This window comes from Alligator sinensis, unplaced genomic scaffold, assembly GCF_000455745.1.
Source record: "Alligator sinensis unplaced genomic scaffold, ASM45574v1 scaffold628_2, whole genome shotgun sequence".
Classification (NCBI taxonomy): Eukaryota; Metazoa; Chordata; order Crocodylia; family Alligatoridae; genus Alligator; species Alligator sinensis.
The window spans coordinates 3,991,475-4,008,645 of record NW_005841833.1 but is presented as its reverse complement, the minus strand read 5'-3'; the positions used below and the strand labels follow the sequence as shown (position 1 = coordinate 4,008,645).

The following is a 17,171-nucleotide window of genomic DNA, read 5'->3' as shown; positions in this document are numbered from 1 at the left end:
CGGCCCGCGTGTGTGTGCACGTGTGTGTGTGTGTGTGTGCGCGTGTGCATGTGCATGTGCATACTCCCGGCACGGGAGCAGTGTGGGCTTGAAGTGCCCCCTCTCCCTGGCCGCCGAGGCGGCAGGACAGGTGCACACGGACACGCGTGCGCGCGCGGTCCACGGCAGGGAGGCCCCTGTGCCCGGGGTCACGGGTGGTAGTGGCGTTCCCCGCCGCGCGTGGCCGTGGAGCACCCGGCGCGCGCCCACGTCCGCCTGCGCGCCCAGGGCGCGGGCCCAGCTCCAGCTCCAGCGCCCTCAGTTGAAGTTGAAGCGCCCGGTGACACGGGCTGAGCCCCGTCTGGAGCTGGGTCTTCTGTCTCGCCTGGCACTTGTACGCTGCCTGTACCGGGACACGCACACGCGCTGGTTGACTGAAGTCCCGTACGCTCGCACGTCTGGCGAAGCGAGTGCGGCTTTGGCGTGCTTGTTTTCGTAGCCGGTCTCTGAAGCACGTTCACGTTTAAAGGGCGCGTTGGGAGGAGAGAAAGGGGAGGGAGGGAAGCGACCGGCGAGAGCAGGCGCGTGTGCCGTTCTGGGGACGCAGGCCCGCGTGCGCTCTGGCCCGTCTCCCCTCGGCGCGGCGGGTGCCCTCGTCCGCTGTGAGCAGCACGCGCGCTCTAGGGGCCTCTTGGAGCGAGCCAGGCCGGTGGCGCTCCTCTAGGTCGGTGTTGGATGGAGATGAGGATCGGCCCGCTTATTCCCGGAGCGCGTTGTGTGAGTGTGCACGCGTACGGCTTGGGTTGCTTTCCCTGCGCTGTGTAAATCGGTGATAACTCCACCCGAGTCAGTTGGGTTATCCCAGCCTGTACGGAGGAGCAGGAGTCTGGGTATTTTTAGTCATGCTGGGAGACCTCCCAGTGGCTTTTTTTGTACAGAAACATTTTAAGCTCTCGCAACCTCATCGGGCTCGGTCCAGAAGATGGTTCTGATGCGGGCCGGGGAGCCTGACGGGAAGGGTCTAGGGGCAGGTTTGTCAGACAGCATCCGTGTGCCCGCGAGCAGGGGGAAGAGACAGCCTCCTGGGGAGAGCCGTGAAGTGCTGCACCCTGCTTCCGCGCAGCGAGCACGTCGGGGTGTTTCAGGCCGGGCCGTCCTCCCTTCTGGGTCCGAGCTGCTCTTTTCATAATGGATTGCAAGACAGGTGCGTGTTGGGGGGAGGATGTGTGCCTGGATCCGCAGGGCCGGCTCTGAGGAGCGTGCGCAGAGCGTCTGACCTGACACCGGACACTTGCCTGCGAAGGCAACGTGGGTAACCCCATCCCCTCTCCTCCCTGGCTCCGGCTGCCTGTAATCCTGGAGCGGCGAAGGGGGTTTCAACGCGGGCTGCTGTTGGGAGCCTGCAGCCCGGTGCCTCGTGGGGGTTGCTGGGCCACATCCAGCCAGATTCAGCTAGGCTCCCAAGTCGTGACAGTCTTCAAACTATTTGGCCTGTTTTTGGGGGGGTTTTTTCCCCCTGCTTGAAAGAGCTGGTTCACTGTGTCAGGGGAACCTAAGTTGGAAGCTAGGGCAGGAAACAGAGTTGCAGCATCTGACAAAGTGAGCTTCAGCACGCAAAGGCTTGTGCTATAAATATACGTGTGTGTGTGCATGTGTCTCTAGAAGGTGCAAATCTACCCTGCCTTCTAGGAAACGGAGAGTGCCTGGCATGATGCTGCAGCAATGCAGGACCCGGCGCGGGGGCTTGAATCTGGCTGACGGGGCGGCCGGGGAAGCATGAGGACCCGTGGAGCCAGGTGACATGCGCCTTCCAGGGGCAGGGAGGGGGGAGGCAGGGGACACCTTGCAACAGCTGGAGGGAAAGCCGGCCTGATGGCACCCACCTGCCAGCATGCCCCGTGCCCGGGCGCAGCCTCCAGACAGAGGTGGGGGCACGGGGACAGCAGCGCGTCCTCGCTGCTGGGGTGCTCCCTTTAAGCTTGCAGAGCTGCCTGAGGAAGGCTTAGGCTCCTCCCTGGCTGCTCCCTCTTTGTGATTAAATTCTCTCCAAGAGGCTCAGTTTCCATCTGACTCTGTGAGCCGGCCTCCGTGCCCAGCACGCTGCCAGCCCGTCCCTCCAAGGTGCTGGCCTCACTCGGCATAGTCCCCTTCACGCGTGTTAACCCACCGGGCATCGATGGCTTTACTCCAAGGGTACCGAGCGCACCAGCGTGGCGAGAGGTAAGTCGGACCCAGCCTGGGGACTAAATAGTCCTAGCATTTGAACAGCGCCCATTGGGTGAGAAACCATGCAGCCGGAAAGCCCTGGCTTCCTCCTCTGCCTTGCGAAGAGCCCTTAGTTCTGTGAAAAGCGAGGGAATCACGAGAAAACCTGGTCTGCCCTTGCTGTTTGCAGGGAGTGTTTGCTCTTTCTGTGTTTTTGGCCCCGGCAATGGAAGCATGGGACTTGGTTTCATTTTCGAGTTGAGAAGCCCTAGCTCGGGGTTGCAGCGTTCGGGGCTGCTGGATCTGCGTGCGGCGTTCAAGCGGTTTATCCTGGCAGGACAGCCAGAAAGAAAAGGCACGTCTTCGGGTCCAGAAACGCTGGTGGTTCTGTCTGTCAGCCGCTGCGTTTCGCCACGTTTGCTTTGATGGCGTGCTCTGGAAGTCGGCGGGTCGCCTTTGCATGTGCGCTAGATGGGAAGTCCGATCCCAGCGCCCTCGTGTCTCGCCTTGACCGCTTGCCCTGAGCGAGGTCTGCGGGTCGGTCCTGGGGTCGGTGCCGAAGACAGCCCTGTTTGCTGGCCCTGCAGCGACGGGTGGAGGCCAGAGGGGTAATAACGGAGCTCCTGCCTCTCTCGTCTCGGTCTCCCTGAAGTCAGCGGAGAAAGCGCCATTGATTTCCCTGGGAATCGGTGCCAGTCATGGGAACTTGAGCCCAGCAGATCATGTGGTCGTGTTGATAGGATCACTACTTCTGGCAGCGGTCATGTAGAGTCTTTTTAATTTGAGCTCACATTAGCAGAGAGAGATTTGCTAGCCTCCTGCAACGGGCTTGCTTGCAGTCCGGGCGCGAAGCTGCAGTCACCCAAAAAACACTTGTGAGCACGGGGGAGTGTGGAGGTGCTGCTGGGCATCCTCCCCTTGCTTCGTGACCTGCCCTGGGGAGGGGGGTGGCTTTGCTTTTGTATAGTATGAACGGTGGGCTCAAATCTCTTCCCCCCCCACCTTGGTGTGTCTTGAGAAATGTCGGGAATGTGAAATCTCCCTTTTGTCGGCTCGTTCGGATGTCACAGAAAGGTTTATCAGCAGCTTGCTCAGCCGGGAGAGGAAAGGGCAGCATTGCACAAGCTCCCCAAAGAGGCTTTCTCCCAGGTGGGAGTAAAACCTGGCCGTTTAAGAGCCCGGATAAATCCCCCTCCCCGCCGGAGCAGGCCGGCTCTCGCTCCCCCGCTGCTCGCGCGGCCGTGAAGCCCACCGCCTGGGCTCGGTGCAGGTTTCCGTGGTGGTGGAGACCTGAATCTCTCAGGAAACAAAACAAACAGAGGACAGGGTTGGGGTTTTTTTTTCATATCTAGAACTTGAGCTATCGTCAAGAAGAAAAAAAGTGCAAGGCTTCACTTCCCCTTTCTCTCGAGGCATGTTTCTGGGCCTGGCTCCCGGACAGATGTTGTCACGTCCCCTGGCGAAGCGTTGAGTGAGCACCTCCGGGATGATTCGCAGCCTGCGGAGCTGGAGGGAGATGCTTACAGGCCTGGAGCAGCCCGGCATTGCCCGGGCATGTCGGTGCGGGGCAGACACGGGGATGCCCTGTCAGACGGGGACCTGGACACAGGGCAGGGGTGGTTTTGAGGCTGGGTCGGGGTTTCAGAGGCTCTTGGCTCTTCTCTCTGAGGTGCCGTGAATCCCGGGAGCGTGCGCTGCTTTTTTGGCTCGTCCGAGGCAGAGACCTGCCACCTTTGCAAAGCAGAGACCCGCCGTGGGTTGTGTGTAGGTGTGTGCATTCGTGGGGAGTGGGAAGGAGCTTTCGAGACGAGGAGGAGACGGTTTGGCCTCGCCCTCGTGCCTGAAATGCCAGCCCGTGGGACGCAGGGCCCCTGCGGAGACGTGCGCTGGGGTTTGGGTGGGCAGGAGCCTTGACTTGGCCCTTCCCTGCGTGGTGGTAGGTGGTGAGTCTGGCGTGGGGCCCGTGGACGGCTCTCCCCTCCTTCCCGCTGGAGGGGTGACTTCCCGGGGAAGACACCAGGGGCAGGAGGCCAAGACCACTCTATAAATGTCAAGCAGCCACCAGATCTTCATGGCTCTGGGCCTCCCTGTCTGCCGCCGGGTTTGACCCTCGTCCGGCAGGTGGAGGCCTCTGTGCTCTGCTCCAGCCCCTCCTCGAGGCCGGGGAAGTGGCTCCAAATGTCGCCGTGACCTGGAGCTGCGCTTGCTGGAGGTCAAGCTCATCCTGTAACAGGGCAAGTGTTTCGGGGCGTGCTGTATTTCACGGCGTACGGTTTTTACTCCCCTGCGGAGAATGAATAGCGTCGATACATCCAGCTTGTTCCCAGGCGTGTGCACAGGAGGGTTTTACGTGCCGTGCTTCAAACGGCCGGCTGCACGCTAGGCCAGGGTTTCCATCCCTCGCCACCTGGTCCTGAGAGCTTCCTCGCCGCGTGTGTTTGTGTTTCTTGGGGGACTGTCCTGCCCCAGGCCACAGCTGCCTGCCATCTCCTGGCTTCCTGGACTGCAGCAAAGCAACAGAGGGGAAAATCAAGCCCATCCGACACCAGGAAGTCCTTTTCCCTCCAGCACGTAATGGGAGAGCGGAGCTTATTTCCGTGAGATGCGGAGAAATCACGGGGTCTGCAGGAGGAGGAGGTCAGGTCTGCGGACATGGGAATGTCCTGGTTCGGGGGTGAAGCCGTGCTTGCTCTTGGTGTTAGGGTTTAGGATCAGACCATCGTGACAGGTGGGTCCTCTGCCCGCGGTGGGGTTTATGGACACTCCTGGGAAGCTAATCTTGGAGACAGGGCAGCAGTTTAGTGGGACTGGGGCCTGTTCCCCCCAGTGACCTCGATGCATACAACTCTCACGATGCTGAGGTCTCGCTGCCAGGTGATATCCGAGGTGCTGCTCTCACCAGAGGCGAGAGACCGCGTAGCCTTCATATCCCACGCTATTGGCATCTGGGCCTTCGCATGAGAAGCCCTAGCTCAACATCCTGAGTCAACCTTTAAAACAGAGGAAGCGCTGGGAGTGTGTTTCCTACTATACCGGCGGCTAAAAAAGTACATTGTACTCTGAAACACATTTCCACCGGCTTCCCCCTCCTGCTCCCAGCACCCCAGCGGTGTGCCTGGGCCCTGCGTTTGTGCATGTCGCAGGAAACTTAGGCATGCAAACCACCTTCACCCAGTTCACATGCAAATGCAGCTGGCTCCTTAATGAAGGTGGGTGGAAGATCTGTCCAAAATTGTGAGCAAATCATCTGTGACCAGATGCCTTCCTCTAGTACGGAAGATGCCTCGACCAAGTGTTTTCTAATGGCTTTTCCCTGCTCTTCTGAAATGGGTGTGCTCTCGGTTGCCTCTGGGGCCGTCTGGGAACAGGCGGCCACGTGACGGGGACGCGTGGCCGTTACATCAGAACGGGTCGCGTTCTGCCGCGGGGCTCGGCACGGCTCGGCTCGGCTCGGCTCGGCTCCCCCGCCCTCGTAGCCCACCGAGGCATCGGGGTCTCTGCGTCTCCAGCGCAGCCTTTCCGGATCCGGGGCGGTCGGGGAAGGCGGCCTCGGCGCCTCCCCGTTGAGCCCGTCCGGAGTCTCCGCGCCGGAGCAGCCGGCTGCCATCGCGCAGGCCGAGCGCGCGTGTTGTCTGCGGGAGGAAGCGAGCGCCGTGCCGGAGGATGCTGAGTCACTCGCAGGCTGGCAGCGCTGATAGAAGGGGGCCCGAGCGGGGGTGAATGGCTCGGACGGTCACGCTGACGCACATCCACGCTGCGCCCAGCTCTCGCTCCGGGGCTGCCGTCTTCCTGTGTCGTCTCGTGTCCCATCAGGTCAAGCGACATCCTGAGCGCCCGCGGCGATTCGGGGCGCGTTGGGCAACACCAGGCTGGCGCGGCGCCGATACCATCTCCCTGCCACCGCGCAGGAAGTCCCGTGGTCCAGCTTCCCAACGGGTCGCGGCTCCGTCACGCCACTGCTTGCAGACGAGGAGGGAACGCGTCCGCGGCTGCGCTGAGCACCAGATCTCCTTGCTTGTTCTGGGCAAGCCGGGGACCCTCTTGGATGCCTCAAAAGAAATAGAAGCCATTCCCAGTGCCCATTCTGCAGCCCGGGAATGGCAGGATACGTAGCTCGGTGTGAGAGGAGGGTGTTCCCTGTTCGTACAGCATGCTGGCTCCGATAAATGCTCCATGCAGACAAAAGGTACGGTGGTCCGCCGGCTCAGCCCCACCTGCCACGGCAGAGGGGCGAGTGGGAGATCGCAGATCTAATGCAGGTGGCTCGGGTTGACCCGCGCGAGATTGGTCCGTGCCCAGGACGGCGGGCCGGGGAGCTGGGTCTCCAGGCTGTCGCGCACCTGCAGCTCTCTGCGGGAACGTGATAGCGTTGGAGGACGGTGGAAGGTGACTGGAGGGGTTTTGGCACGTGGTGGGGTCTGCCTCCCCGGGCCGGCCTGGCAGATCTGCTCCGGGGAAAGAGGGCTTTGGAAAAGAAGGCCAGTGGGACTCTCAGGATCGCACCCCCTTTGAGGAAGGTGTGACCTTGCAAACGTCTGCAGCCGTTGGGTGTAACGTGCACTTGTATTGGCGTGCGGGGCCCGTCCGATCAGGTGCCTCCTGGGGGGGATGCGAGGCCTGCGGTGATGAACTGGGGACCTCCGGCACTAAAAGCACGAGCCCCAGGCCTAGCTCTGTAGGAGGTGGCTGTCAGCAGCCTGGTCCCTCTGTGTGAGCACGGTGGGGCGCTTGCAGCCCGCGGGTGGGCCTGCATGACGGGTACACCTGCCGGGCCAGAATCCAGGCCTCTCTCCCGTGCCACCAGACCTCTGCGGAGCCGCCACGACTATGAAGAAATAAAAATGCCGCTTGTGTTGCTGCCTTCAGGAGATAGGACTCTGGGTGATCTGACGTTGGCCTCCGACTGCGGATTTCACTGCCACCTTCTTCCTGACTTGCACCGGCAGCACGAGGAGAGTTGGCCCCGAGAGCCTGGCTGCTAAACAGCAAGGTGCCTTTGTGGTGGGCTCTGCTCCAGCAGCGCCTGCCCCTGCGCCGGCCGGCCAGCCGTCTCCTTGCAGGATTGTCCAACGAGCGATCCGCCCTGGAGAGGAAGGGGTCTGGAGGTCTGGCTGCTTTGCGGGCCCTCCCCGGAGAGCACGGCGAGCAAGTTCGGTTTGCAAAGGAAAGGGTTCCCCGGTGCCCATTCTGCATTGTTATTCGGCCGCCTCGCCAGGCCCACCCGAGAGATGCAAGCGGGGGCCCATGGAGGAAGGATGCAGCAAAGGCCGAGGGCTGGCAAACGGAGCCGGAGCTGACACGGGAGCGTGGAAAGCACAGATGGGAGCCCCAGCCTCGGGGTTATTCTGGTTCAGCTGGTGGCACGGATGAAAGCTGCCCGGGTTTGACTCTGCCAAGCAAAAGCTTCAACCCAGCAGCTCCTGGAAAACCAGGCCGAATGCCCAGAGCTGCGCTTGGGGGTGGAAGGGGGCAGGTGGCCTGTGTCTGCCTTGGGAGCTTCCTCAAGGTCAAGGCTGCCTGCAGAGTCCTTGCCTGCGCCGCTTTGCACCTTTCCAGCCAGCAGTGGAGATACGGAGATAAGCCAGTGGGGATCGGGCCCGGCTGCGATACCAGAGGTTTGCAGCCCACGAGTGAATATTGCGAAAAACCAACACGCTAGAAACCCCCTCCTCCCCGCTGGGTGAAGCGCTGGGCAGCAAGGAGCAGTCCTGTGTGTGGAGAGCCCCGGCGGGTGAAATACCCGGGGGTTGTGGGCAGGTGACTTGCAAGACGTGCCGCCTCTCCCAGGTGGTTTGGGAGCGGTGCCCGGCTCGGGGGCACCATGCCCAGAAGAGCAGAGGGTTTCAGAGGGCAGGGACGTGCCTGGGGGAGACAGCTTCTGTAGCTGGAAAGGCTCCGAGGTCTCCCTCTGCCTTGTCTGAGCGGTACAGGAGGCACTTGCCCCCGCCCCAGGGCAGCTAGCTGCCCCTGGCTGGGCTGCCCGCGTACCCATGTCCCCATTTTGGGACAGGTGCTCCCGCCATGCACCAAGTGCTGTGATTGCTCCTGGCCTGGCTTCCCGCCCAGGGGCTCGGCCTCTGGAGAAACGACACTGGAGACGCAGTGAAACCCAACGCGGCTGTCAGCCAGGGGTAGAGCCAGGCCTGGGTTGGCATGGAAAGGAGCTCTGTGCAGCGGGGATCTGCTTCCTGGCACGCCTGGCCAACGGGGGTTGTGTCGTCTGAGAGGCAGGGAGACCGAGGCACGGGGCAGCTGCGCGATGTGCCCTTGAGGCCACCTCCCCTTTGCTCCCCGGAGAGGAGCGCCTCGCTGCTGGGGAAGCAAGATGTCTCGTGTCGCCCCTGGCACTAAGATGCCGCGGGCACCAGAGAGAGCAGGGCATCGTGGCCCCGGCGCCTGGGGTGTAGCCAGCCTCTCTGGGCCCCGTTCCCTGTCCCTCGACTCCCCCAGGCAGAGGCAGGGAGGATGCAGCTCTTCCTTAAAGCAGCTTCTTGCCCTCTGTCTGAGCTCCGCTTGCACACGGCCAGTTCCTCAAATCCTTTCCCCCTGCAGCGATTGGGTGTTTGTCTGAATACAAAACCCCGGGGTCTGAGCGGGACTGGGGCTGGTCTCGCGCTCGTCCCAGAGCACCGCTCTCCCTCGGTCCTGCGTGGCCCTGGGCAGTGGGAGCACTGTTGCCCAGGCTCCGTGGTGTCTCCCCTGCTCCCCTTCCAGCAGCCGTGGGGACAAGCCGCCGCGATGCGGCCCCCCGGCTCCTAACCTCGCTCTCCGGCTCATCCAGGAAGGCCCCTCACTTCGCCCTTTGTCTTTTGCAGCCTGCCGGAATCGCTCCAGCCACGGCAATGAATGGGCACACGTTCGCGGCCGGCCGTCCAGCGCATCCCCGCGGCTGGCATGAGTTCTGCGAGCTGCACGCCATCAGCACGGCCCGGGAGCTCGCCCGGCAGTACTTGCGCTTCGCCCACGAGAACCCCCACCATGAATTGCTGGCGGCCGAGAGCTTCTCGGTGCAGTTCGCCCACCTCTTCCAGCAGTACTTCTGCAACGAGGTGAAGGAGGGCTTCGCCATGAGCCAGTACCGGTTCCTGCCCTTCAGCCGGGTGCGCGACTACCGGGAGACGGGCCGGCGCCACACGGACAGCTCTCTGAGCACGGTGGCTGCCAAGGCAGAGGTGGAGCTGAGCGCCCGCCCCGACCAAGCTGACAGGACCCCTGACACTACGCCGACCGGCCTGCCCAAGGCCTGGAGCTCCGAGGAGCTGACGGGTCCCACCTCCCCGCTGACTGCCCGCCGGCATTTCTCCTTCACCCACCTGCGCAGGAGCTGGCGCAACCTCTTCCGCCGGAGATCCTCAGAGGCCGTCTCTGGCGAGGGCGGGGAAGGGGAGGCCTCTGAACCCGTGCTTAAACCTGGCCTGAGCAGGAGGATTCTGCCTTGGTCGCGGGAGCAAGCCCCCGAGGCACGCAAAGAGGGGCTCTTGAGGTACGGGCTGGTGGATGAGACCTCCATGGACAGCGGGACGCGGTGGCAGCGGTGCCGGCTGGTTCTGCGCAAGGCGGGGGCAGCCGACGGCGAGGACCACGTCCTGGAGCTCTTTGATCCCCCCAAGGTAAGAGACTGGCCATGCCTGGGACCTCCTTCCCCGGGCGCTGTCGTGTCCGAGGCTTTGTAAATCGGTGCTCTGCTTTTGTGAAGAGACGTGGCCTGGTCCAGGGGCCAGTGGACACTTCCCGGGCTGGGGCTGGGATCTGGGGGTCTGTCGGGAGGAGGCCAGCCAGGCTCCAGTGCCTCTTGTGGGATTGGCACCAGCTGATGTGCCTGACGTAGGGGGTGGGGAGCGGAGCCCTCCTTGGGGTCCAGGATTGGGCCCGCGGTGGGCATCTCAGTGCAGTGCTCGTTGCAGCGTGGCTGCCCACGAATGGAGCCGAATCGGCTCCAGGCTTGTCCCTGGCTCCGGGAGCTCCCTGGCACATGCTCCCCGTGAGCACGGCTGAGCCGGCCCGGCCCGGCCCGGCCCTGTCCAGCCAGCACACCCGTGTCCCGTTAGCAGAGGACTCTGTGGAAGCTGACACCAGCCCTGAGCCCACGCCTGCTTTGTGACCAGCCCGGTGAGGAGGGCTCTCCCCTCGCTTGGCTTCCTCCACGGCTCGGCAGACATCGCTGCTCAGACCCAGCCACGGCCTCGGGCTGGTCGGAGGATTGAGCGTGGGGACCAGGCGAGAGCCAAGTGGATGCCAGGACAGGATGCTTTGTGCCGTGGGCCCTGCTCCCTAGTGAGATCAGCTCTGTTGTGAGACCTGTTTTGCCCCGGTCCGGAGCATTGCTATGATGAAGGCAGGGCAGCGCCGGTGCGGCCTTTCCTAGCCAGCCTCTGTGTCTAACAGGGGCCTCCTTCTCCCTGAGGCATGGAGCACAGAAGTGACTTGACCAAGGGTATGTGGCGAGTCAGTGGCAGAGCTGGCAATGGCATTTGGGGGCTGATTCTGCCATTCTGCTGGTGAGACTATTGATGGGGAGATTGGACCCGTCCTGTTCTCACTCCCGTAGCGTCGGTGCTGTCGTGTGGGTCCCAGCAGCAGCTGTGGGATAGGAGCACCCTCCTCTTGCACCCCTGAGCAAAGCATCCCCCCACCCTGTGCCAGAAAGGGAGAGGGGACCTGCTTCCAGCTGGAAAGCTGCAGCATTTTGGGGCCAAGTCCTGTGCTGGGAGAAGCCCATAGCAAGTCTGGGCAGGTGGATGCACCCAGGAGCAGGGGCCGGGCCTCGGCTTTGCCTCTGGGACCGTGCATTTAGCAAGGTGTATGCTGTGCTCTCCTCTGGGGGTCGGGAACGGGCCAGCCTGCACCTGGGACCTGGTTCTGCAGGCAGCTCGGACACGGCCCCTGCTACCTCCTACTTGGGTGGCATAGGCCTGGGCGCCCAGGGGTCCCCTGACACAGGACCCTCAGGCCTGCGGGAGCTGCCCCTGTCCCCAGCTGTGTGCTGGTGCTTGACACGGGGCCTCACGCCTCCGTCCCCAGGCCGCTTTGTTTCTCTGAGCCATTTGTGCACGCTGGGAGAGCAGACTTGGCCAGCTCTGGGATACTCCAGGATGTTAGTCAGCTCATAAAATCAGGGCTGGGCAGGACTTAGGACAGGGAAGGCTGAGCCATTGCAAGGGAAGGGATTTGTAGCCAAGTCCTCCTGCCCGGCTGGCCTGGACCGGGGCGGGGGGAGGTTATTTTTTGTGAGTGCACATTTCACTCGAATGGCTCGTTAACCCTCCAGAGGAAGGAACCAGGGGTGCGAGGTTCTGCATCCTTGTCCCTGCGATGACGTGCAGCCACGGACCTCTGCTACAGCCCCCAGTGCAGCCAGGGATGCAGCGGCTTGAACTTCCTGATATTTCGAAGCTTAGGCAAGCAAAACACCACAGGACTGAAAAAACCCGGGGCTTCCTGTCTGCAGCACCGAGACGCAGGAAAGGGCCAAAGTGCCCCTTTCGGTGCTAACTGCAACCCTCGGCTCCAGGTGAAAGGCCCTCCGTTGCCCCGCGGCTGCATGCCGTCCGTGCTGTCTGCGCGGCAGGGAGCCCTGGGGATGCGCCTGCTCACAGCCCTGGCCGCGCTGTGGTCTCCGGGGCCCGTGCGTTTGCGGTGATGCTGCGTTGCATGTGCCGCTTTCACTTTTTATGGCTCCACATAGCGCGTGAGGCAGGAGAAACCCGCTTTGGCCTCATGGCTCCCCACCGGCTGCCCTGAGCCCAGGACCGGCGGTCTCGGGGGACCCTGGCCAGCTACCCTGCATCTGACGACCCTCCGGACTCTGTCCTGGGTAGTCCGAGGCCCTCGGACCTGCTCCTGTTTCATGCGAAGCCGGGGGCATAAGCATGCCTTTGGGCACCTGCCAGAGTCACAGGGAAAGGAGAAGCACCCCCGCCCCAACTCTTCCTTGCTCGCTCTGTGGGGCTGCCCCAGCCCCCCACCTCCTCGCTCGCTCGGTGGCTTTCATCCCTCAGCTGTGCCTGGGGCAGTCACGGCAGGTGAGCAGTGGAGCCCGCGAGCCCGCGTGAGGATGTGGTAACGTGCTTGCAAATCACGTCTCGTGGCAAGCAAATCTAGAAGCTCGGTTTGGCCTTGCTCTGGGTCCCACCGAGCTAGCCGCTCGGGCAGGGGGGAGCAAGGTTCCCCTGCACGGCTGCATGGACTTGGCTGGGTGAGGGGGTGTGCTTCGTGTCGTCCCCCGCAGCTCCCAGCCTCCGCCTGCCCGCTATCTCCTGCTTCCCAGTAGGGCCGGGGGCACAGCCTGGAGGTTTTGGCAGAAAACAGAAACGTCTCTGCAATGACCTTGGGGAAGCTAATCGCGATTGCACTTGGCTCATGCGCCGCTGCCGGAAACGGAGCTGGCTGCAAACAGAAAGTGAATCCTAGTGCCACAGTTGTGCAAAAAGCAAACAAACGGCAGCCGAGAGGAACCGAAATTGCCCTTTCTTTTTTTCTTTCTCCCCACCCAAGTCTCCGGGCCCCATCCTGAAGCCCAGTCCTGCCCCGGGCAGCATTCGGGCTTCCCCCTGTAAAACAGAGCAGGATTCGGGCTGCACGGGGATCAGGTTTGGGGCCCCGTGCTATTCGTCCTTTGTCCCCGTCCCAGCCTGGCCCAACCTCAGATGCTCCCGGGTGGTGGATCGGGGTCCAGCCCTCGCGAGGCTCGTGGCAACCAAGAAAGAGCAAACAACCCCTTTTTTGGTTGCTTTGCATGTTAGAGCTGGGCCTTGAGCCACGGTTTCTGAACACTGGAGGGTGGTGGTGCTCAGAAAGCAGCGTCCTTTTCCTGCCTGCCGGGCTTCACAGCCCTTGGGTTGCCTTGGGTCACGTCTTCAAGCTTTCGGGGTTGTTGTTTTTTCATAAGCACGTGGGGCCTACGGGCTTTTTTTCCTGGAAGAGGCGAGTTGAGCCTGGTCACGGGCTTCTAGGAACTGAGCAGCAAATGGCACGAGGCTGCAATAGTGAGAGGAGCTGACGACCCTGGGGTCGCTGTTTGTGTGCTGGGTGTGTATACGTGTGTGTGAGCCCCCACCACGGCTGTCCTGGGGCTCGGCGGGCTTCCCTTGCTCCGCCGGGCAAGGGTATTGTCCAGCCGGCCCTTGGCAGGCTCCTGGACAGGCTGCCCTGGGGGCGATGCCAGCAGCCCCAGGTATTTTCAGATCATCCATGTCATCCAGGCCTCTATCTGGGTCTCGTCCCCTGGCGCTGGGGAATGAGGTTGCATTTAGGCTTGGCATTTGCAAGGGCATTAAAAATAGATCCCCGTGAAGAAGCGACTTGTGTCTCTGGAGCCTGGGGGGGTTGGCTACGAACCCATTCAGCCTGTGTGGGCAGGCCTGGCGGGCTAGAGCGGGCCACGAGACGGAGCTTGCATGGAGCAGCCAGCTCCATGCTTTTCTCTCCTTGCCGCCCCGCTTCTCGAGCTATTTATAGTTCTGCACGTCTTATTTTCTCTCCCCGCAGGCACCCCGGGGCTCTCCTCGCACAGCTTCTCCGTGCTTTTGCTTTGCTGCTTGTTAGTTGTAAGTGAAGTGCCAAAAAAGGGGGCGGGCAGGGAAGAAGGGGTATGCTCTTGGCACAGCTGCGGTCTGTGGGTGGAGACGGCCACCTGTTCTGAGGTTTGCAAATAAATCCTCCGTAAACACCCCGCTCGGGGCAAAGGCAGCGCCGCTGATGCTCTCGTGGGTCCTCTGCCCCTCGGGGACTGGCTGAGGTCGGTCTCCGGAGCTGCTGCGGGGTTGCACCGAGATGAAAACCCGGCCTCGGCCCGCTTGGAAGACCCCTTGAGCCTGCAGAGGCTCGGATGAGCGGGACCCTGCCCGCGGCTTATTCCACCGCGGGCAAGGAGGGTTGCCGATCTCCTCTCTCGGAGACCCCACTGGCAAGGGAGAGCCCCTCGGTGCTGGCTCCTGCTTTCAGTCCACACCTGAGTTGAGCCGATGCTTGCTCTGTTCCTCGTGCTCCTGTCCAGGGGACGGTGCCTAGGAGATGGCTGCAGCCATCCGGGGCATTTAGAGTGCGGGCAGGAGGGTGGCCAAGCTGGGATTTGGGGAGCCCCCCATGGGCTGAGCACAGATGTGGATACGGGGATAGGACCCTGCTCCTGTGAGCTGGATCAGTAGATCCCGAGGCTGTTGTGCTTTGTTCATGCTCTGGGAGTCGAGGGACTGATAAGAGATTGTCTCCAGGGAAGCGCTGGGCACCTGAGGCTTGCGAGAGTCCGTAAGGGAGATGAGCGTGGGCAGAAAGAGCACTGCTGATGGTGGCTCGTTTTACACACGCTCCCAGGGCCAGTGGCTTGAGGTCTGGGGCTGCGTCCTGGTGCTTCCAAGGTATCCCCTACGGTGGGACTTCGGTCATGAGTTGACCCGGCCACTGCCCTATGGTCCCATAGTGCCAGCAGAGCCTGGCTGTGCAGGTCGGTGCAGGGGCTGTCCCACGTTTTGCTGCAGGGAGGCAGCGTAGGCAAGGGAGATAGCGTGATTCCTGCCCTGCCAGGGGTTTCCTCTCTTCCCCTGAAGTATCGACCCAGCGTCATGCCAGGGATGATGGTAGGCAAGTGACTTAAGTGCTCTGGGCTCATTGGCAGCGAGTGGAAAAGCTAGTGCACACAGCAGAGGACTCAAATTCATCCCTCCCATCCCTGCCACTGGCTCACCACATAACCTTGGGCACATCACTTAACTGCACGAGGCCTCAGCTTTTCCCGGAGGGGCTCAGAGTGATATACCAGTGACTAAGCATTGCGGAGAAGAACCACGGATGAAATGCCAGGTAAAGGCTCGATCCTGCCACAAGCCCTTTGGACAGCTGGTCTGTGCCTCCTCCCTGCTCCGTGCTGCAGCCCTCCATACTACGGCTCTGCAGATAGCAGTAGGTTGGATTTTTTTCTGAGGCTGATTTCCCCAAATCCAGGCTTATAGGAAGCTCCAGCATCGTGGGGGCGCAGGCAACTACGGCGTGTCCCAGGGCTCACAGGAAGGAGGGTCTCGGACCCCCGCCCTGGCAGACACGTTTGTTTGCTGGTTCCCAGCCCCCAGCACATCTTTACAGCCAAGTTGTAAACCCCGTGAACATCGGGATTTTCAGCGGAAACGTCCCCGGGAGGTTATTTGGACCAGATGTTGTAGCAGGAAGGGAGAGGAAATGGGATTTTCATTGACGCTGGATTCTTTATGGCATGTTAATGAAATCCAGCGCGTCCCGTAAGGGCTCGTGCGCTGAGGCAGCCCCAGATGATGAGCAAGATGCGGGGCTTGAGTCGTGTCATTACGGCCCTGTGAGCTCAGCAGCTTTTCCGCTGTTTTCCAGTCTGACGTGTGTTTCTCGGCCTTGTAACCTGCTCTCAGCAGCTCCAACTTCCCCTACCACAGTAAGGACGTGCCGGCCTGGAGCTCAGCCCTGGGGGTGGGTTCCCCGAGTGAGGAACATGTGTGGCAGGGGCTGGTTTCATCCACATCTTGCTTGTTGGCAGGTCCTAGGCACCTTTTGGCAGTCGGGAGACTCTTCCCGGAAACCAGGTGCTGGCTGTATATGTCAGAGCAGGAGCATGCCGGCCAGACCGGGGAAACTGAGGCACGGAGAGGCAAACCACCTTGCAAAAGGTCATGCAGGGAAGTTGCCCTTACCCTCCCAGCGAGGGAGAATTGGAGGGGGGTGCTCACGGAGGTGAGGAGCCTGCCTCAATTCAAATCCCAGCGGGGCCGGGGGTCCCTGTGGCGCTCGCACGAGACGTCCCGGGTCTTCGTTGTATGTGCGCAGACTGAGCGGGGAAGAGGCACGTGGCCGGCCCAGGACGTGTCTTCTGCAGGGGGGCTGTCTGTCTGTCTGTCTGCGCCAGCGCCCAGGGCACTGCAGGGGTGCCTGCCCCTAGCAAACCAGGGTGGTGACTTGAGCAACGAGCCCGGTGGACCGAGCCGTGCTCTTCCCACGCAAGCACCTTTGTGAATGGTAGGAGGAAGCTCGCCGTGCAGCTGCGCATTTGCAGGGAGGGCCCAGACTTGGAGCAGGACGGAGTAAAGCATCCAGCTGTTTTTTGGTTTGGTAACCACCTTTTTTTGGCCTTTGGCCCCCACGTGCCGGCTGGGCTGGGCTGGGCTGGGCTGGGCTGGGCTGGGGGATCCTAGGGAGACGGCCCAGCCAGGAGCTTGCGGCCTGCATCTCTGGTGAAATCTGCGCTTCCGCAGGCTGGGCGAGGGGCAGGGGAAGCCGGAGACTTTCCAGACGCCGAGCCCAGGTTTCTCCCTGCTGTGATTTGTGGCTCTCGCCCAGCGCGGTCCTTGAGAGCTCATCTGTGAGGGGCCGGCAGGGGAGGTGATGCTCAGGGGCAACCAACACGGGTTCACTAGGGGCAGGTCCTGTCAGACCAACCTGGTGGCCTTCTACGACCAGGTCACAAAAGCCCTGGTCACGGGTGTCGCAGTGGACGTAGTCTTTCTGGACTTCAGGAAGGCCTTCGACGCTGTCTCTCACCCCATCCTCATTAAAAAACTAGGGGATTGTGGCGTCGACACCTACACAGTCAGGTGGGTCACTAACTGCCTGGAGGGCCGCACCCAGAGAGCGGTGTTGGACGGGTCTTATTCGACCTGGAGGGGTGTGGGCAGTGGGGTCCCCCAGGGCTCGGTCCTCGGACCCACACTGTTCAACATCTTCATCAGTGACTTGGACGAGGGGGTAAAAAGCACCTTGTTCAAATTTGCAGACAACGCTAAGATGTGGGGGGAAGTGGGCACGCTAGAAGGGAGGAATAGGCTGCAATCGGACCTGGACAGGTTACAGGGGTGGGCAGATGTCAGTGTTGAAACCCATCCTGTTCTCAAGTGCAAGGTGCTGCACCTGGGGGGAAGAACCAGCGGCACACCTACAGGCTGGGGAACTCCCTTCTCGTCAGTGCAGAGGCAGAAAGGGATCTTGGAGTCGTTATTGATGCCAAAATGAACATGGGCCGACAGTGTGGGGAC

At 61.9% G+C, this 17,171-nt stretch overlaps 1 protein-coding gene across 6 annotated transcripts in view; it reads left to right on the top strand.

The window, feature by feature from the left end:
* Window positions 1-17,171, top strand: part of SH2B3 (SH2B adaptor protein 3) — a 67,205-nt gene that overhangs the window by 17,981 nt on the left and 32,053 nt on the right. Inside the window, exons 1-2 of one of the 6 annotated variants that reach the window (XM_014518436.2) lie at window positions 1,657-1,775; window positions 9,000-9,794. In XM_014518436.2, coding sequence (XP_014373922.1) covers window positions 9,027-9,794 — 768 coding nt within the window. In that variant the 5' untranslated portion in view covers window positions 1,657-1,775; window positions 9,000-9,026. Of the gene's footprint in view, window positions 1-1,656; window positions 1,776-1,842; window positions 2,200-2,228; window positions 2,793-5,371; window positions 5,394-5,721; window positions 6,371-8,999; window positions 9,795-17,171 lie in introns of those variants that run through there. The other 5 variants (XM_006015179.3, XM_025198915.1, XM_025198895.1 and 2 more) reach the window with 5 other exon arrangements.